At 36.3% G+C, this 21,300-nt stretch overlaps 1 protein-coding gene across 9 annotated transcripts in view; it reads left to right on the top strand.

The window, feature by feature from the left end:
* RB1CC1 (RB1 inducible coiled-coil 1) overlaps positions 1–21,300 on the top strand; it is a 141,989-nt gene that overhangs the window by 68,356 nt on the left and 52,333 nt on the right. For all 9 annotated transcript variants that reach the window (XR_002825654.1, XR_002825653.1, XM_023740962.1 and 6 more), the window contains 3 exons: positions 4,831–5,033; positions 6,781–7,207; positions 13,191–13,361. Coding sequence is in view for 7 of the 9 variants with exons in the window: in XM_023740962.1 (XP_023596730.1) it covers positions 4,831–5,033; positions 6,781–7,207; positions 13,191–13,361 (801 nt within the window). In the remaining 2 variants the exon portion in view is untranslated. The remainder of the gene's footprint in view (positions 1–4,830; positions 5,034–6,780; positions 7,208–13,190; positions 13,362–21,300) is intronic.

Genomic DNA, 21,300 nt, shown 5'->3' with positions numbered 1-21,300 from the left:
GCCTGCCAAGCACTGCTGTTTGCCTGCCTCACTGATCACCCGTGAGTTGATCATGCCTGAAGGACTCAGGCTCTCGGGTCAGGTCTGACAACTCCTCGCTGCTTCTGGACCGTCTCTCCCTCCTCCTATCACTCAGTCCGGTTCCTCAACTCTGCCTTTGATGTTCAGGGCTCCCAGATTGCCATATATAATCAAATCACTTGCTTTTTTTTTGTGTATGTTGTAAGAGGGTCCACCAGAAACATCGGATTTCTCTGGCATCTTGGCCCTGCCTCCTGTTGAATTTTTTATCAAAATATTCAGTAAAAGTGGTTGGGTACCATCCAGTTCTGCTCTCATGGGAAAGGGGACAGTTCTTTACAGAGGCAATTACCACACACTCCACTTTCTCATCGTGTTCCTGACTCTCCTCCTTCCTCTGTTGCTCCAGTGAATAGAAACCAGTTGTATCTTGAATGGCTGCTTTCAAGCTTTTCCGACCTCAGGCCCTACACAACAAACTAGGAAGTAGAACAGAAGTACTAAAAACGATATTGGGCCAATAACTGGGATGTCCCATTGAAACCATGACCCTAAACCTCTGAACCAAGAAATCAAATCCCATGAGGTGTTCGGTTGTACATAAGCAGCCTCAGCAGCTATTCTTTTTTTTTTTTTTTGTGATTGTAAATGTATCTATCACGAGTTTTGCCAATTCAGGCTTTTACAGATGTACAGTTTACTGACAGCAGTTACATTAGTTGGCTGTGCAGCCCTGTCCTAATGCAATTTTCCCATCACGTAAATCGAAACTCAGTACTACATAAGCAGTAAACTTCCTGCCCCTTTTGCCCTCCCTCTTGCTCCTTGTAACTGCTGATAAGCTTTGATCTCTATACATTTGCCTGTTCTCGTGTTTTTATATAAGTGAGGTCATACAATAGTTGTCCTTCGTGATTGACTTGTTTCACTCCAGTGTCCTCAAGCTCCATCCATGTTGTAGCATACATCAAACTTCATTTCTCTCACTGGCTGAGTAGTATTCCATCGTATGTATGTACCACGTTTTGTTTATCCATTTACTGTTGATGGGCATTTAGTGTGTTTTCACCTTTTAGCTGTTGTGAATAGTGCTGCAGTGACTGTTAATGTGCAAATAAGTGTTTGATACTTGCTTTCAAGTCTTTCGGGTATATACCTAGGAGTGGAATTGCTGAGTTATATAGTAGTTCTATTCTTAGGTTTTTAAGAAATCACTGCATTATTTTCTGCAACGGCTGTACCATTTGCATTCCCATCAGCAATGGATAAGGGTTCCAGTTTCCCCACATCGTGGCCAATGTTTATTGTTTTCTGGTTTTGTTTTGTTTTTTTTTTTTTTAAATCTTAGCCCTCCTAGTGGGAGTAAAATGGTATCTCATTGTGGTTTTCATCTGCATCTTTGATGGCAAATGATGGATGCTGAACATCTGTTCATGTGTTTGGTGGTCATTTGAAAGTCCTTTGTATTAAACTGCCTATTCAAGTGCTTTGCCCGTTATATGATTATTTGTCTTTTTGTTGTTAAGTTGTGGAAGTTTTATATTTTGATTATTAGATTCTTATTGGATATATGGTTTCTGAAGATATTTTCCCAGTCAGTAGCTTGTCTTTTCACTTTTTTGATAAAGTCTTTTAATGAACAAAAGTTCTTAATTTTTATGAGGTCTCATTTATTTATTTTGTCTTTTGCTGTCTGTGATCTTGTTATTAGATAATGCGTTGTTAAAAGCTAGACAAGGTCTCCTTCTTTTGTCTGTTTTTCCTTTTCAGTGTCCAAAGTAGCCACTGATTTATTTTTTCCTATTCTTCTTATTTCCTTAGCTGAGCTGGCTGATTTTTTTTATCTCCTTATATTGTCTTTAAACCAATGGATCTCTACCTTGAACTCTTTTATCTTAAAAATATTAGGTTTAAATTCTTCACAAAGAATTTTCTAACTCTTAATTCGTATTAATTCATTCATAATTCATTCACAATGTCCATTTGATCCAGGGTTGTCTTTAAGTTCCCTTGCTGGTATTGCAGGTTTTATTTATTTATTTTCCTTACAGTAATTTAGTATATATTTCATGTTAGGTTATCATTTTAAATTCTTGCTTTAAATAGATCAAATTCATCCTAGAAGATAGGGTAGGTCAGGGTGTAGGACAGCGTCTCCTAGCTCACAGAGAAGCCCCTGTAAGAAGCAGGGTGTATATGCTTGAGAGAGTGAGAAAGAGATGGTTTATTCTTTCCTTCACTGCTTGACCTTGCAGATTTTTCTCTGGTATTTTGCTTAATTAGAAAGCATGTTATATAGATAGATTTCATAGTTTCTTCTCCTGCTTCTCTTGGTTTTCAGACAGAGCTCAGTGAGGCTCGTGCAGCCCACCCAAGCTTCCTGTTTATTTCTAAATCAGAAGAATTTTGTTCTCCCCAAGTTTTGTTAAAGATCTGCAGTAGTAGTACTTCTCTCAGCTTTATCCAACTTGATCCAGTTTTCATATTCTTCATAGGATTAATGCAGATATATCAGGGAGTTTTTGTTTCTGGTTTTTCTTGTTATGTTTGTTTGGTTTCACGGTGGAGGAGCCGGCAAGAAATCTTTTTCGTCATCCTCTCACAACAAGAATTTCTACTCCTTTATTTTATATATAAGAAAAGAAGCACAGGTGAGGTTATGTAATTTATTCAAGGCCAACTAACCAGCTTTTCTCTGCTGCCAGTGTTCTTTCCATTCCTATCACTGTTTCCACAAAGAAAACAAACATTTTACTTTAGAAGCTGTTTCTTTAGGGCTTAATTTGTGTGTTAACATATTATTTTCTAAAACAGTGGAAATTATGATTTTATATGCTTGTACAACTTTAAAATAGTAGCAAGACATATACCGAAAAAGTGAACTCCCTTTTCTGTTCCATTTCCTTGCCCCATCCAGTGATGAGCAATTGGTGTGTATTTTTCCAGACTCCATTTCTCATGTATAACTTCGATGAATAATACTTTGTATAAGTATTTAAACTGTCCCTTCTTCCTTTTTTGGCTGATAAACAGTGCTGTAGTCAACATACTTGGATATTTTTATTTGTGTGTCTTTGTAAGTATTTCTGCAGGATATATTCCTGAAAGTAGAATTGCTATGCCCAGTCATATATTTTATTTGGTAGTTGTTTCCAAATTGCTCTTCATCCAGTAATAGGGTTTGAGAGTATTTATTTCTCCTCCTTGAAGACTACACTTTTGAATTTAATTTTGTCATTTTTATGAGCACAGGATATTGTTCCTTATTGTTAATTTATTTTGCATTTCCTGGATTATTAGTGAGGTTGAACTCACAAATAATAAAGTATTTATTATATATTTACATACAATGAAATACACCTTTTCATTGTGTATCTCTTATAATGTGTGAATTCCCTGTTCATATTCTTTGTCTACTTTCCTACTGGGTTGGCTTTTTCTTCATAAATTTATAAATGTTCTGTATGCATTATAGATAGATATGATGCCTGTGTTTATGCATCCAATATGTATTTCTAAATTATTACTTTTAATTTGTTGCATCTTTAATTATTTGGGAAATCTAAATGTTTATGTGGAATATTTTAATTTCTTATATTCTTTAACTTTCGTGTCTTTAAGAATTTGTTTTCTATATTTTCTGCAAATACTTTTACATCTCGTGTGTATATTTATATCCTAGTCTGTGTGATATTTAGTCCTCCACGATGTGAGATATTGTCCAAAAACCATTTACTGAATTGTTAGTCCATGGAAAAATGTTGTTTTCATTATTTTTTAAAGTTTTTTGCAGTTTGTGTCTTTAAGGTAATTAATGGCCCATTGGAACTCTAATAATTTTAAATAATTCCAGTTTGTATCCATACTGTAATGTACCCAGATCATTGTAGGGTGTCACCTGCCTTTCATATGAAAATGTCTTTTCAGTGTCAGAATTTTGAAGAGTTTTCTTTTTTTTCTTTATATTTTTAGAGTCAGTGTGATAGACTAGTTTTTAATGAGCTGACACATAGCAACTCATAAAGCTGCATTATTCTTCAGTGATGACAGTGACAGCCCTACCCGATAGAGATTACTTTTTCCTTAGTTCTATACAGTTGCTGACTTTACAGTAGTTTGTTTTTTTCCCCCAGCTAGCCTGTGATAGGTTAAAAATCTAAGTAATCTTTACATCCATTCTCTCAGCTACCTCCCATTCTGCCCTATAAGTTAGTTCCATCTTATTAATCTTCTTTTGAAATGCTTCTTTCCTCATCTGTATTTATCCAGATTCTCTTCATGCCACAATACTTCAGAAAGCCTTTACTTCCTCTCTTTATCTTTAGTTTTCGCCTTCTTTAGTATGTCGGCTTTAGATAAGTATTCTGTTTCCCAAAGATTGACCATCTCTTAGGGTATCTGCTGAGAAACATCCTACTGTTTGTACGTCATGTGGTATTTTTAAGTTCTTAAGTGCATGAGCAGTTTTTCCAGTTGCCATCCAGTCAGCTCCAACTCTTGACAACCTTCCATGTGTCAGAGTAGAACTGTGCTCCATTGGATTATCAATGGCCGATAATTCAGAAGAAAGTTGCCAAGGCTTTCTTCCAGGGCACCTCTACATAGACTCGAAACTCCAGCCTTTCAGTTGGCAGCTGAGTATATTAACTGTTTGCACCACCAAGGGGTGCATGACAATAAGATAAACTAAAAAATTCCTTTTAAAACAATTTCTTAAAAATGTACATACACATATGCAAAAATGTGCACACAAATCATTGCCTTTTCTTACTCTGATTTCTTTCTTCTTCTTTTTGTTCTTTAATATAGGAGATGTATGAAGTTGCCAAGAAACTTTGCTCTTTCTGTGAAGGTCTGGTTCATGATGAACATCTTCAACACCAAGGCTGGGCTGCTATCATGGCCAATTTGGAGGACTGTTCAAATTCATACCAAAAGCTCCTTTTCAAGTTTGAAAGTATTTATTCAAATTATCTGCAGTCCATAGAAGACATCAAGTTAAAACTTACTCAGTAGGTTTGCCATTAAAATAGATAATGTTTGTTTAAAATACCTTTGCAATTTATCATTAGTTTTAGTCACTGTAATTTTGTTTCTTATAGGCTGTATATTATAATTGACTTTTATTTGTAGAGATTTTTATGATAGTGATTTTTAGATTCTAAAATTTAAAAACTATGGTAAATTTTATTTACCATATTTTTTTAGTCTCTTACACTCCTTTATGTACAAGGCTAAAAGTACCTTTAAAATCTTCATAAATGCAAAATCTTTGTCTACCTCTTGCCCTCCTATCAGCTTTCCAAAAAAAAGACAGTAACGTAATAGTAACACATCTATAGAAATAGAAAAGCTATCAATCCATAGACAATCAAAGAAAACGTTATGTTTTCTTCTAAGTATTGCCATCATGATGTAGGTTTGGTAAGTGAAAAAAGCCATTTTGTTCTAGTTTGGTTTTATTTCTAGTTCTTTGCACATTCACTCAGTGGTTCTTGAAAAAAATACATTTAACAAGTAGGGTATAATGAATGTAAAAATATAACGATAATTCAATATGAATACAGCCCTTTATTTGTGTGTATGTGCTTTCTTTGAGGAGCCCGGGTGGCACAGTGGTTAAAGGACTCGGCTGCTAACCAAAAGGTTGGCGGTTTGAGCCCACCAACCATTCTGTGGGAGAAAGATATGGCAGTCTGCTTCCATAAAAATTTATAGCCTTGGAAACCCTACAGGGCACTTTTACTCTGTCCTGTAGGGTCGCTATGAGTCAGAATTGACTCAATGGCCGTGGGTTTGGGTTTTGGTTGGCTGCTTATTAAATTTTTGTATTCAGTTTTTTATGTTTTGATTATTTCTCTTTTTTGGTGGGGAGTTAATCTTGAGCTTGAATTGGGGGACCTTCTTATTTTGTTTTCTTCTTTTTTTTTTCCTTTATTCCAGTCAACCTGATTAACTCAGGTTTCTCTGTTTTTTGGTATGAGTATCTAGGTAGATTTGGGGGCTTTAATTTGACAAGATTGCAAATATTGGGAAGGAAGAGGGTGACTGATCAAATTAGTCACTAATTAAAACTAGAAATAATTATTTTAAGTTTACAGAACAGTCTTTTCCAAGTAACTGTTTGCCAGTGAATTCTATTAGGTATGTCAGTTTAACATAGGGGCCTGCATCATTTTATATATGATTCTACAGAAATTGAATCTTTAAGATTTCACATTTTCCCATTGCCTTTGACAATATACGAGTATCTGTCTATCTTTCTGTCTCTTTATTTTGGGAGTATAATGAAGGCAAGAGTTATCCTAATCTTTTTAGGAATTGTTCATCTTATGTTTTCCATGTATCAGAAACATTTTAATGACTTAAAGAAAAAAGCTTATGATTTAAGTGGCAGCTATGGTGAATCTTTCTTTAGAAATATTTATTTTTTATATCATAAGCTTTGATAAAAGCCAGGTGTCCATGTGTTTAGCATAAAGTGGTTAGCTTTACTTTAGAGTGATATTTAACTGTGTTAATGATGTCCTTTTGTCTCTCTGCTGTACCAGGCTTCTTTTAGAGAATACCTCATAGAGTGTTTTATGTATGTATTGTATATATAATGTATAATGATAAGGAAATGATAAGATTGTATTTTTAATAATAAAATGTGCTTTTTTTTTCAAGCATGCTACTCCTTAAGTATTCCAGTTGTTTTACTGGCAGATCTTTTTATATTTTAAGATCTTAATGACAGATTTTTTTTTTTATTTTAAGTTTAGGAACAGCGGTTTCAGTAATGGCCAAGATTCCACTGTTGGAGTGCCTAACCAGACATAGTTACAGGGAATGTTTGGGAAGACTGGATTCTTTACCTGAACATGAAGGCTCAGAAAAGGCTGAGATGAAAAGATCCACTGAACTGGTGCTCTCTTCTGATATGCCTAGAACAACTAACAAATCGTTATTAACCTCATTTCACAAGTCAGTGGAAAATGTAGTACCAGATCCTACAGATGCTGAAAGTGGCAAAGAAATTAGGGAATCTTGTCATAGTACTGTCCAGCATGATGAAACTCCAATAGATGCTAAAGACGATGATCTGCCTTTTTTCAATGTTTCTTTATTAGACTGGATAAATGTTCAAGATAGACCTAATGATGTGGAATCTTTGGTCAGGAAGTGCTTTGATTCTATGAGCAGAGTAAGTAATGTTAATTTGATATCTCTGGTGTCATATTTTAACTACTAGAAGTTATTAGAATGGGAATTTTGTTTTAATTGAAATAATGAGCCTTGTAGTGAAACTTTTTAACCAACTATATGACCTTGGACAAATCAGATTATTTCACATGTACCTTTATGAATTGATCATTTGTGAAGAGGTAATATAGTAACATTTCTATTGCAGTGCCCAACCTTTGTGTATTCAAATGGTGATGAATTTTTTAATTTTTTTTTTGGCGGGGGGCAGGGGAACTTGTACCACACATGGATGTTTTAATTTCTCCTATCCTTTCACTTCTTTATAAAGTTAGGCTCTTTTATCTGCTAGGTGAGACTTGAACAGATGTATTGTTTTTGCTTCATGTGCCTTGAGTGCTACCTGCTGAGATAAGTAAACAAGTAAAACAGTAATATTTGACCATCTCTGCTGTTACATCAGTTTAATAATGAATCAGAATGTTCAGACCTGCACATGCTGTAGAACTTTCAAGTGTTATTGAGAAATAAGTTACATACAATCAAATCACAGACCATAAGTGGTTAGTTAAAGAGTAATCACCACTTAAACAAGATATTAAACATATACATTGCTTAGAAAATCTCTCCTGTGCTTCTTTCAATCACCTTCCCCCCAGAGGGAACCTCTTTCTGACTTTTAAAAGAAGAAGTTTTACATACTGCGTCTTCTGAAATCTTTAAAATTCAAAATTTAGACATTGCTTTCAGTTGTATTTTGTAGTTATAGTAAGCTTATGTTTTGGGTTAAGGTCTCTTCAAATTTACTTGCAAAAATTTTTAAACCTGGAGGAGTAAATAACTCTTCATATCTGATCCATAACCTGATACAGAATCTTCCTTTGACCCAGATTGGGCATATGTTTCAGTGATGCAGAAATAATTTGTTTTAAAGACAGCTTTTGTCTAAAGAAAGTGAAAGGGGCACTCTACTGGAAAAGAGACTTGATCTTTGATTTAGTGTTTAGAGAACACCATCAGGTTGTCCGGGATGCCTGGAATACAGCACATACTTATTAAAATTAATAGATCTACTGGTGGATTCAAACTGCTGACTTTTTGGTTAGCAGCTGTAGGTCTAACCTCTGCAGCAGCAGGGCTCCAATAGACCCTAGTAACATGGAATACTTTTAAAAATAAGTTTCTAAATTCTCTCAGTTTCTGTTTCCTTGATGGCATCTGTCATGGTAGGCATTTCATTTTGACCATTTATTACTTGTTTTCAAAGAAAGCTTCAATTAGGGTATGTTTGCTAAGGCAGGGAAGTATGTAATACATAAGAATTACTGCCAAAAATAAATGAAAACTAGTGTTCCTGCTTAAACTATCAATATTTTAATAACCTAAAAATCTGTTTAAAAAAAAAAGCAAACTTGAAATCTGCTTTGTGTTTGCATGCTTAGATGAGAAATCTAGCGGATTTTATTCATTTTATATGAGAAGAGGGAAGAAACAACCATCTTCTGGCTTAATAAAGAAAATTCACAAGTATTTATATGTTGGGAAAACAAATTAGTTATAATATCAATACTAGGGAAATCACATTGTTAGTTGAGACAACCATTCATAATTTATAGAATTTGAAGTCTTGAAGATATTTTAAATTGCCTTTGTACAGAAAAGCAAAATAAATAACTGATTTGTTTATACTCCTTTTTTTTTTTTTTTAATTTATTGTGCTTTAGGTGAAAGTTTACAGCTCAAGTTTGCTGTTATGTGACCCTAGTTGCAATTCCTATAATGTGACAGCACAATCCCCATTCCCACCCTGGGTTTCCCATGTCCATTCAACCAGCTTCTATCCCTTTGTGCCTTCTCATCCCATCTGTGGACAGGAGCTGCCCATTTAGTCTTATGTATCTGCTTGAACTAGGAAACACTCTTCACGAGTATTATTTTATGTTTTATAATCCAGTCTAATCTTTGTCTAAAGAGTTGGCTTCAGGAATGGTTTTAGTTCTGGATTAACAGAGAGTCCGGGGTCCGTGTCTTCTGGGGTTCCTCTAGTCTCAGTCAGGCCATTAAGTCTGGTCTTTTTACTAGAATTTGAGTTCTGCACCCCACTTTTCTCCTGCTGTGTCAGGGACTCTGTTGTGTTCCCTGTCTGGGCCGTCATTGGTAGTAGCTGAGCACCATCTAGTTCTTCTGGTCTCAGGCTGGTGGAGTCTCTGGTTTATGTGGCCCTTTTGGTCTCTTGGACTAATGTTTTCCTTGTGTCTTTGGTGTTCTTCATTCTCCTTTGTTCCAAGTGATGGAGCAATTGATGCATCTGCTCGCAAGCTTTTAAGACCCCAGACGCCACTCACCAAAGTGGGATGCAGAACATTTTCTTAATAAACTTTGTTATGCCAGTTGACCTAGATGTCCCCGGAAACCATGGTCCCCAGACCCCCACTCTTATTTTTTATAGAAGTTTTTAACATTGACCAAAACACAGCAATCTCATCAGTTGCACATGCCTATTAGATTAGAAAAATATTTTCAAAAAACACATTTTGAGTAATTTGTTTATATAGTGGTGGTTATATTTTACACAAAATGGGATATTCTGTTACAATCACTGTACTGCATTATGCCATAATGGGCTTTTTTTTTTTTTAAATAATATTGTTTTATTGTGTTTTAGGTGAAGGTTTACACAGCAGTTTAGATTCTCACTCAACAGTTTCTATACAAGATGTTCATTGACGTTGGTTACATTCTTAACAGTGTGTGAACATTCTCATTATTTCTGTTCTGGTTGTTCCATTTCCATTAAACTAGTTTCCCTGCCGCTTTATATTGTCATCTGTGTTTTAAAGTAATTGTTGACTGTTTGGTCTCATATAGGTGATTTTTTAAAGGAGCACAGTACTTACGGGTGATAGTCATTATTTTTTGAGCCAATTTGTTATTTAGTTACTAGGTGATAGTGTTTTTATTAGGTTAATAATTTTCTCTTCTCAGGAGTTCTATATATTTATGCCCCATACAGTTTTGTTGTTTTTTTTTTTTAATCTTTTAGGTGAAACTTGAACAAATCTATAGTTTTTCATTAAATGTCAGATTCAGATGTCTTTCTCAAGAAATAATTTTAATCTTTAGTTTTATATTATTTGTGTGGATTGATAGATGCTAGTTTTATGAATTAGTTTTTTTCCCTATTTTAATGTAAAGAAAAATCTTAAATTGCCATTGTATTTTTGTATACTCATGTTTTCTTGGATTGTATTGTGTTCTTGCTAGAACAACTCTTGGATATTGTATTTCAGATTATACTACAAAGGTTGATATTCTATTTCAGATTATACTACAAAGGGCAATCTGTTTCCTATTTCTAGCAGGATCTTGTTGGAATATTATTGTTTGCCCTCTGCAGTGGGATGAGGGTTTAGAGGTGGGATGGGGAGAATGGAGAGGCTAAGAAGCTTTTTCTTATTTTTACAGTTTTCCTCTAAAGCAACAATAATGTTAGTCTCTGTAGTTATCAAAGAAAGAGCCCAAGAGTAAAAATTAGTGTAGCAATAAGTGTTTAATTTGCTGATTATTAATATTACTATTCTGTGGTTTAAAATAAATAATCTGAAAATTTTCTTCGAAGTCTTTATTTGGAAATTTTAATTTTCATTACCTGTGGACAAATGGAATTAAAGTATTTAAATAGAGTAAAATTTTAGGAAGTCAAATTATGTAACCTGTATTGAGTGAATCACAAATCATTGCAGTTGCATTATACAGGTAGTCCCTTACTTACAGTTGGGTTCTATTCCAACGACTTTGTCGTAAATCAGTTCTGACATAAGTTGAATATGTCATTTTTTTAAATTTTTCATTATTGCCATTTATTATCAGTATCTTTATAAATCCGATCTTTATTTGCCTTTGGGTGTTGGAAACGTTACATATAAAGTTACAGATATATTTTAATGCATAAATACATAAAAAAATACACAAATCATAGACGTTTACTCTGACAATAGAGTTGGAAGACAGTGGTATTGTGTCAGTTGCAGTAATGACTCCACTTGTGGAAGATTCTGGATCATCTGGATTATCCCTGGGGATGGCATTTCTAGTCAGAAAATTAGTGAGAGTTATCTGTCTGGTCCTTTTCTTTCTTTCTTCATGTATCTTGCGGTAACATCTCACTGCTTTCCAAATCTGCCTGTCAACTTTAGCAAAGCAATCAGTGTTTGGGTCTATGTTTTCAAGCAACTGAATCCCCTGATATAGTTTAGAAAACTAAATCTATAGAGCAGTGTTTTAAACAGTAAATGATAAAATTAAACATCTGTGAGCAAACATCTGAGAATGATAACATCAGCAAATTACGCACTGCAACACCGTACGTAGTACATATTACTAATGATAAGATGTACAAACGAAAAGACGGTTGTAAGTGCAGTTCGTTGTAACTCAAAAATGTCATAAGTCTAGAGCTATCTGTACTTTTAGTTATTTATGAAATACAGACACATAATCAGGTGGCTTGGTTTTGTGATTGTTTTATCTTCCTTGAGTCCTAGCTATGTTAAGTTTATGTGTAGTTGTAATTTTGCCCAAATTGACAGTTTGAACCAGTTTTAATCATTTTTTATTTCCCTAATACTTGGCAGTAGTCTTTGCATCGTACAGGACTGTAATAGAAACGTGTGTACATTGGACTTTTGTTACCATGAAACGGAGAAAAGCAAGGGAACATGCATATACTCACAAATTTCACTTATGACAATACTGTGCAAAGAAAGGGCTGCCTGTACTTAAATAGTTTGCTTTGTTAACTTTTTTGGTGGTGGCAAATTCTTGATATAACAATAGATTTTCAGCTTTAAATGCTTTTTTGTGCTGTTCATGTACAAGAATACTGCATAAAATAAATAAGTCTTTTGACTGTAGAGAAAGGATCACAAAGGAGGTAGCATATAGCTAGAATCTTGAAATCGGGATAGAAATGGGCTTAAAGAACTGTGATCTAGTCACAAGCTATGTGAACAAAGACTAGAGATAGAAACACCAGGGTTTGTCTGGACATGACAGGTAATCAAGTTTGAAAAGAGAGCAGCCTGGAAAGATTTATTGGTATCAGATCACTGAAGCCTCTACTGTAGTCTTTTTATTCATGTGGTTTGTGGTTAGAAGGAGGCCATTAGGGGATTTCATCAGGAGACAGATATAATGAGTCACTAGTAGAAGACATCATTGTTGATACCCAAATGGAGATATCAGCAAGCAATCAGAAACAGGGTAGGAATTTGTGAAAAATACAAGGAATTGAAATAAGTTTCAGAGTTACATGCGTATAAGTCATGCTTAATGGTGAAATCATATAGGGAAGAGTAAAAATGGCTAAGGACAGAGTTCTGGATTAGAGTGAGGAAGAGGAGCGAGAGAAAGATACTCTGATAGGAACTTTTAACTGAGAGGAACCAGCAGAGGAAATGTCCCACAGCCTGTAGAGTTAGGACAAGGTTGTACAAAAGCCTCACTTGAACTGAGGCAGTTGGTGAAGAACTTTGCCAGAACAGCTTTCATGGAGAGTGCAGACAAAGAGGCAGCCAGCAATACGGAGAGAAATTTTTTAGGGTTCCATGAACTCGAGCAAATTTAGAATTAAAGCCAGGGAACAGGAGGGATTGAATAGTAAGAAAGAGTATTGTGATTTAATCATTAACTATGCTTTATTCTATAAGAACTTTAAAACAAATTGTGATATTGATTGAAATGGGTAATTCCTGGAACTATATTTCTGATTATGTATTCCATAGCATTTTACAGTGATAATTGTGTTAAACTGTTCTTTACTTTCCTGTGAAAGAATAACTCATATTTGCCGTGCTTTTGCTTTTCTTTTTCTCTACTGCTTTTTTAGGTTTTCTCTGAAGCAGTGTACCCAAATAGTGTGAAATATATTTTAAACTATTCTGTTTGCTGCAAATTGTATTCATATATATTTCCTTGTCATTTAGCTTGATCCAAGGATTATTCGACCATTTCTAGCAGAATGCCGTCAAACTATTGCCAAACTTGATAATCAGAATATGAAAGCTATTAAAGGACTTGAAGATAGGCTTTATGCCCTGGACCAGATGATTGCTAGCTGCAGCAGACTGGTGAATGAACAAAAAGAACTTGCTCAGGTACTTATTAGAATCTTCTTTCAAAAAAGGAAATTTGTAGTCTTTTCATAAAAGTATTTTAAGTGCAATATCCATTTGGTGTGCATCATGTTTTCACTTCATCTTTAAATATGTAGTTATTGCAGTATTATTGTTCCTGTGTAATGAAGAAGAAAGCCATGTTTTCTTTTTTCAGTATTAGAAATTTTTTTTTTAAATTTTTATTCTACTTCAGATGAAGGTTTACAGAACAAACTAGTTTCACATCAGATGGTACACATATTGTTTTATGACATTGGTTAACAACCCCATGACATGTCAGCACTCCACCTTCTCTACTTTGGGTTCCCTATTACCAGCTTTCCTGTCCCCTCCTGCCTTCCAGTCCTTGTCGCTGGGCTATTGTGCCCCCCTAGTTTCATTTTGTTTTATGGGCCTGTCTACTCTTTGGCTGAAGGGTGAACCTCGGGAGGGACTTCATTAGTGAGCCAAAAGGGTGTCCAGGGGTCACACTCTCGGAGTTTCTCCAGCGTCTGTCAGGCCAGTAAGTCTGGTCTTTTTTTTGTGAGTTAGATTTTTTTTTTAAATTTTTTTACTTTTTCATTGTACTTTAGGTGAAGGTTTACCGAACAGATAGTTTGTCATTAAATAGTTAGTACACATATTGTTTTATGACATTGGTTAACAGCCCCACGACATGTCAACACTCTCCCTTCTCGACCTTGGATGACCTTTTTTTCCTTTGGTGAAAATATACATCACCAAAGATACACCATTTCAGAAATTTCAGTGACATCAATAACATTCTTCCAGTTGTGCTGCTATTCTCACTATCCTTTTCCAAATTATTCCATCACCATTATCTTCAACTCACTGTCCCCTAAGCTTCCCATGAAACCTTTTGAGTTGCCGTTGTCAGTTTGATCTCACATAGATAATTCTTTTTTTTGTACCTTAGATGAAGGTTTACAGAACAAATAGTTTCTCTTTAAACAGTACACATATTGGCTTATGACAATGGTTAACAACCCCACGACATGTCAGCACTGTCTCTTCTCAACCTTGGGTTCCCTATCACCAGCTTTCTTGTCCCCTCATGCCTTTTAGTCCCTGTCCCTGGACTGCTGTGCCTCATTAGTCCTGTTTTGTTTTATCGGGTTGTCCAGTCCCCAGTTGAATGGTGAACTTCGGGAGTGACTTCACCACTGAGCTAAAAGGGTGTCTGGGGGCCATACTCTGGGGGTTTCTCCAGTCAGGCCAGTAAATCTGGTCTTTATTTGTGAGTTAGAATTTTGTTCTACATCCTTCTCCAGCTCTGTCCAGGACCCTCTGTTGTGATCCTGGTCAGAGCAGTCAATGGTGGTAGCTGGGCACCATCTAGTCAGGTGGAGGCTGTGGTAGCTGTGGTCCATTAGTCCGTTGGACTAATCTTTCCCTTGTGTCATGGATTGAACTGTGTCCTCCAAAAAATGTGTGTATCAATTTGACGAGGCCATGATTCCCAGGGTTGTGTGGTTTTCTTCCATTTTGTGATTGTAGTTTTACGTTAAAGAGAATTAGAGTGGAATTGTAACACTACCCTTACTCAGGTCACATCCCTGATCTATTGTAAAGGGAGTTTCTCTGGGTGTGGCCTGCACCACCTTTTATCTCTTGTAAGAGATGAAAGGGAAGCAAGTGGAGAGTCAGAGGACCTCATACCATCAAAAAAGCAGTGCCGGGAGCAGAGTGCATCCTTTGGACCAGGGTCCCTGTGCAGAGAAGTTCCTAGTCTGGGGAACATTGACGAGAAGAAGGCCGACAGAGAAATAGCCTTCCCCTGGAGCTGACGCCCTGAATTTGGACTTTCAGCCTGCTTTACTGTGAAGAAATAAATTTCTCTTTGTTAAAGCCAGCCACTTGTGGTATTTCTGTTGTAGCAGCACTACATGACTAAGACACCTTGTATCATTAGTTTTCTTCATTCTCCTTTGCTCCGGAAGGGGTGAGACCAGTAAAGTATCTTAGATAGCCACTCACAGGCTTTTAAGACCCCAGACGCTATTCACCAAAGTAGAACGTAGAACATTTTCTTTATAAACTATGTTGTGCCAATTGAGCTAGATGTTACCGGAGACCACGGTCCCCCCAGCCCTCAGCCCAGCAGTTTGGTCCCTCAGGGAGTTTGGATGTGTCTGTGGAGCTTCCACGACCTTGCCTTGTACAAGTTGTGCTGGCTTCCCCAGTATTGTGAACTGTCTTACCCTTCACCAAAGTTACCACTTATCTATTGTCTATTTAGTGTTCTTCCATCCCCACCCCTCCCTTCCCTTGTAACCATCAAAGATTGTTTCTTTTTGTGTATAAACGTTTTCATGAGTTTTTACAGTAGAGGTCTCGTAAAATGTTTGTCCTTTTGTGATTGACTTACTTCAGTTGGCATAATGCCCTCCAGATTCATCCATGATATGAGATGCTTTGCAGATTCATCATTGTTCAGAAAGCCATGTTTTTAATGGTTGGGTTTAATAAAGTGGTTTCTCACTTTTGACCAGTGAGTTAAAGCAGTGAGGCTTTAGATGAAAATTGAAAGATAAACTATGAAAATACTACTGGAAGCTGGGGAAAGATCAGTGAAGGTTGTGATTTGGACCTTTTAGTAATGTGGTTCTCATTTATCAAAGTTGTATTGCTGTTAGACTTCTTTGCCTACAGTTAGACATTTTTGATATATTGAAAGCATATGATAAAAGTAGTCGTTGTACTAACCATTTCAGTACTTCCTGCTATCCACTCACAAAGGGAAAAAAAAAGAAATTTTTAAAGCACAGAAGGAAGATATGAAATCTTGAAGATCTTATTAATACTTAGGTCTCGGGTCTAATTTAATGAAGTGTTACAGGAACTCTCATCAAATTTCCCCACACTGGTGACTTTCTTTATGTCATGTCTGCTTTGTCCTCCATCCCCCTGACAAGTACTGTGGCAAAACAATATTTACCAAAACAGTTGAATTTTATAATCTGATGCTAATTCATACTTTCCTAATTTACCTTTTGTCTTAGTCATCTAGTGCTGCTATAACAGAATACCACAAGTGGCTTTAACAAAGAGAAATTTATTCTTTCACAGTCTAGGAGGCTAGAAGTTCAAATTCAGGATGCCAGCTCCAGGTGAAGGCTCTGTCTCTCTTGGCTCTGGGGAAGGTCCTTGTCATCAATCTTGCCCTGGCCGAAGAGCTTCTCAGTGCAGGGTCCCCGGGTCCAAAGGACGTGCTATTCTCCTGGCTCTTGTTTCTTGGTGGTATGAGGTCCCCATGTCTCTATGATGGCTTCTCTCTTTTATATCCCAAAAGAGGTTGATTTAAGATAAAATCTAATCTTGTTGGGTGAGTCTTGCCTTATTAACATAACTGCTTCTAGTCTCACCTCATTAACATCATAGAGGTAGGATTTACAACACATAGGAAAATCACATCAGATGACAAACTGGTGGACAATCACACAATACTGGGCATCATGGCCCAGCCAAGTTGACACACATTTTTAGGGAACACAATTCGAACCATGACACCTTTTCTCAGCCAGTAATCTCCTAAATGTGTATACTGTGTGGTGTAGGTAGATAAAGATACAGACTTTATTACTTTTAAATAAGTTTAAAATATTTGTTGCATTTAAGTGAATTCCCCACTTATACTCACTTTCATTGAGGTGACTACTGTTACCTGTTTAGTATAACTCGTTGCTGTTGAGTTGATTCTGACTCATAGCGACCCTATAGAACAGAGTAGAACTGCCCCCACAGGGTTTCCAAGGAGTAGCTGGTGGATTCAAACTGCTTACCTTTTGATTAGCAGCCAGGCTCTTAACCACTGTGCCACCAGGTCTCCCTATTCGGTGTAGCCTTTCAGAACTTCCACCATGCCTTTATATGTGTGTGTATAAGTAGCATTATATACATTGAGTTATTTTTAGATAGCTTAAGTAGATGAGATTGTAATATATTCATTAATATGTAACTTTTATGCTTTTTCTCTTGGGGGTATTTTCAAGATATTTGTTATTTTTCTTTATCATGAAATACAGTACACATAATACATGTTCAAAAAAGCACATAACACATCATTATAGCTTGATGAATTACAACAAAGTAAAAAGACATGTAGTAGCAACCCGCATCAAGAAATTCAGCATTGCCAGCACCCCCGAATTACCTTCTGCCCCTCATATTCACTGTTCTTTTTCTTCCTAGTAGTCATTGTTCTGACATCTAACACGATAGTTTAGTTGTGCTAGTTTTTGTATTTATATAAATGAAGTCATACAAATGGTATACTAGTGCATATGTGCAACATTTTGTTTGGGTATATACTTAGTAGATATTAGCAGACTGCTTTCCCAAGTGCCCACCAACATTTTATCAGGCTTCCCATTGTTCCACTTCCTCCTCACTTTAAATATGTGTGTTATCAGTCATTTTTTTTTAATTGTACTTTAGGTGAAGGTTTACAGAACAAATAGCTTCTCATTAAACAGTTAGTACACATTGTTTTATGACAGTGATTAAAAACCCCATGACATATCAACAATGTCCCTTCTCAACCTTGAGTTTCCTATTAACCAGATTTCCTGTCCCTTCCTGCCTTCTAGTCCTTGTCCCTGGACTGTTGTGCCCTATTATTCTTATTTTGTTTTACGGGGCTGTCTAATCTTTGGCTAAACGGTGAACCTCGGGAGTGACTTCATTGCTGAGCTAAAAGAGTATCCAGGGGCCATACTCGGGTTTTCTCCAGTCTCTGTCAAGCCAGTAAGTCTAGTCTTCTTTTCTGAGTTAAAATTTTGTTCTGCATCCTTCTCCAGCTCTGTCTGGGACCCTCTGTTGTGATCCTGGCCAGAGCAGTCAGTGGTGATAGCCGGTCACCATCTAGTTGTACTGAACTCAGTCTGGGAGGCCGTGGTAGTTGTGGTCCATTAGTCCTTTCGACTGATCTTTCCTTTGTATCTTGTTTGCTTCATTCTCGATTGCTCCCAAAGGGGCGAGACCAGTGGAGTATCTTAGATGGCTGCTCACAGGCTTTTAAGACCCCAGACACTACTCACCAAGGTAGAATGTAGGACATTTTCTTTATAAACTATGTTATGCCAATTGAGCTAGATTTTCCCCGAGACCATGGTCCCCACAGCCCTCCACCCAGCAATTCAATCCTTCAGGGAGTTTGGATGTGTCTGTGGAGCTTCCATGACCTTTCCTTGTACAAGTTGTGCTGGCTTCCTCAGTATTGTGTATTGTCTTACCCTTCACCAAAGTAACCACTTATCTATTGTCTGTTTAGTATTTCCCCCCACATCCCTCCTATCCCTTGTAACCAACAAAGATTGTTTCTTTTTGTGTGTAAACTTTTTCTTGAGTTTTTACAGTAGAGGTCTCATACAATTTTTGTCCTTTTGTGATTGACTTCTTTCACTCAGCATAATGTCCTCCAGTTTCATCCATGTTATGAGATGCTTCACAGATTCATCATTGCTGTTTATCGTTGCATAATACTCCAATGTGTGTATGTACCATAGTTTGTTTATCCATTCATCTGTTGATGGGAATCTAGGTTGTTTGCATCTTTTTGCTATTGTGAACAGTGCTGCAGTGAACATGGGTGTTCATAGGTCTATTCGTGTGACGGCACTTATTTCTCTAGGATATATTCCTAGGAGTGGGATTGCTGGATCCTATGGTATTTCTATTTCTAGTTTTCTAAGGAAGCCCCATATCATTTTCCAAAATGGTTGTATCATTTTGCTTTTCCACCAGCAGTGTATAAGAGTTCCAATCTCCCCACAGTTTCTCCAGCATTTGTTACTTCCAGTTTTTTTTGGTTTATGCCCGTAATGCAGGGGTAATATGGTATCTCATTGTGGTTTTAACTTGCATTACTCTAATGGCTAGTGATTGGGAGCATTTCCCCATGTGTCTGTTGGCCACTTGAATGTCTTCTTTGGTGAAGTGTCTGTTCATTTCCTTTGCCGATTTTTTAAATGAACTATTTGTCTTCATTGTAGAGGTGTAGGATTTTCTTGTAGATTTTAGAGATTAGACCTTTGTCTGACTTATAATGTCCAAAAATTTTTTCCAAGTCTGTAGTTTCTCTTTTTACTCTTTTGGTGAAGTCTTTTGATGAGCATAAGTGTTTAGTTTTTAGAAGATCCCAGTTATCTAGCTTCTCTTCTGGAGTTTGTGTGTTGTTTGTTATGGTTAGTATCCTGTTAATGCCATATATTAGGTCCTGTAGCATTGATCCTATTTTTTCTTCTATGAACTTTATACTTTTTGGCTTTATATTTAGATCTTTGATAGATTTTGAATTAGTTTTTGTATATGGTGTGAGGTATGGGTCCTGTTTCATTTTTTTGCAGATGGACATCTAGTTTTGCCAGCACTATTTGTTAAAAAGATTGTCTTTTCCTCATGTGATGGACTTCAGATCAAGTGACTGTAGGTGGATGGATTTACATCTGAGTTGTCATTTCTGTTCCATTGGTCAATGTGTCTGTTGTTATGCCAGTATCAGGCTGTGTTGACTACCGTAGCTGTATAGTAGGTTCTGAGGTCAGGTAGTGTGAGTCCTCTTACTTTATTATTCTTCTTCAATAATGCTTTACGTATCCAGGGCTTCTTCCCTTTCCATATAAAGTTAATGATTAGTTTTTCCATCTCTTTAAAGAATGTTGTTGGTATTTGGATCGGGATTGCATTGTATTTGTAAATTGCTTTGAGTAGAATTGTCATTCTCACAGTGTTGAGTCTACCTATCCATGAGCATGGTATGTTTTTCCATTTATGTAGATCTCTTTGGGTTTCTTGAAGGTAGTGTTTTGTAGTTTTCTTTGTATAGGTCTTTTACATCCCTGGTTAGATTTATTCCTAAGTATTTTATTTTTTTAGGGGCTATTATAAATGGTATTGTTTTCCTGATTTCCTTTTCATAGTTCTCTTTATTGGTGTATAGGAATCCAACTGATTTTTGTATGTTTATCTTGTATCTTGCTGCTCTGCTGAATCTATTAGTTCCAGTAGTTTTCTCATGGAGTCTTTAGGGTTTTCTATGTATAGTATCATATCATCCGCAAACAGGGACAGTTTTACTTTATTACCAATTTGGATGACCTTTATTTCTTTTTCTTGCTTTATTGCTGGAGCTATGACTTTCAGCGCAATGTTAAATAGCAGTGGAGATAAAGGGTATCCTTGTCTTGTTCCTGTTGTCAAGGGGAATGTTTTCAGCCTCTCTCCATTAAGAATGATGTTGGCTATTGGTTTTGCATAGATGTCCTTTTACTGTGTTGAGAAATTTCCGTTCTGTACCTATTTTTTTGACAGTTTTTATCAGGAATGTGTGTTGGACTTTGTAGAATGCCTTTTCGGCGTCAATTGAGTTGATCATATGATTGTTTTCTTTGCTTTTATTTATGTGGTGGATTACGTTGATTGATTTTCTAATGTTGAACCATCCTTGCATACCTGGTATAAATCCTACTTAGTCGTGGTGTATTATTTTTTTGTTATGATGCTGAATTCTATTGGCTAGGATTTTGTTCATGAGAGATATTGGTCTGTAGTTTTCTTTTTTTGTGGCATCTTTGCCTGGTTTTGGTATCAGGGTTATGCTGGCTTCAGAGAATGAATTCAGAAGTGTCACTTCCTTTTCTGTGTTCTGAAATAGTTTTAGTAGTACTAGTATAGGCTCTTCTCTGAATATTTGGTAGAATTCTCCAGTGAAGCCATCTGGGCCAGGGCTTTTTTTTTGTTGGGAGTTTTTTAATTACCTTTTCAATCTCTTCTCCAGTGGGTTGCTACTACATGTCTATGGGTATCTGTTCAGATTTTCAGCATCACTTTGTGGTAGTTTGGGTATGTAGTGTGTTTCTAGAAATTTATCCATTTCCTTTAGGTTTTCAAGTTTATTAGAGTATAGTTTTTCATAATA

The sequence above is a fragment of the Trichechus manatus genome, unplaced genomic scaffold, assembly GCF_000243295.1.
Source record: "Trichechus manatus latirostris isolate Lorelei unplaced genomic scaffold, TriManLat1.0 scaffold00169, whole genome shotgun sequence".
Lineage (NCBI taxonomy): Eukaryota > Metazoa > Chordata > Mammalia > Sirenia > Trichechidae > Trichechus > Trichechus manatus.
The sequence above is the reverse complement of the archived record's forward strand: the minus strand, read 5'-3'. Positions and strand labels throughout refer to the sequence as shown.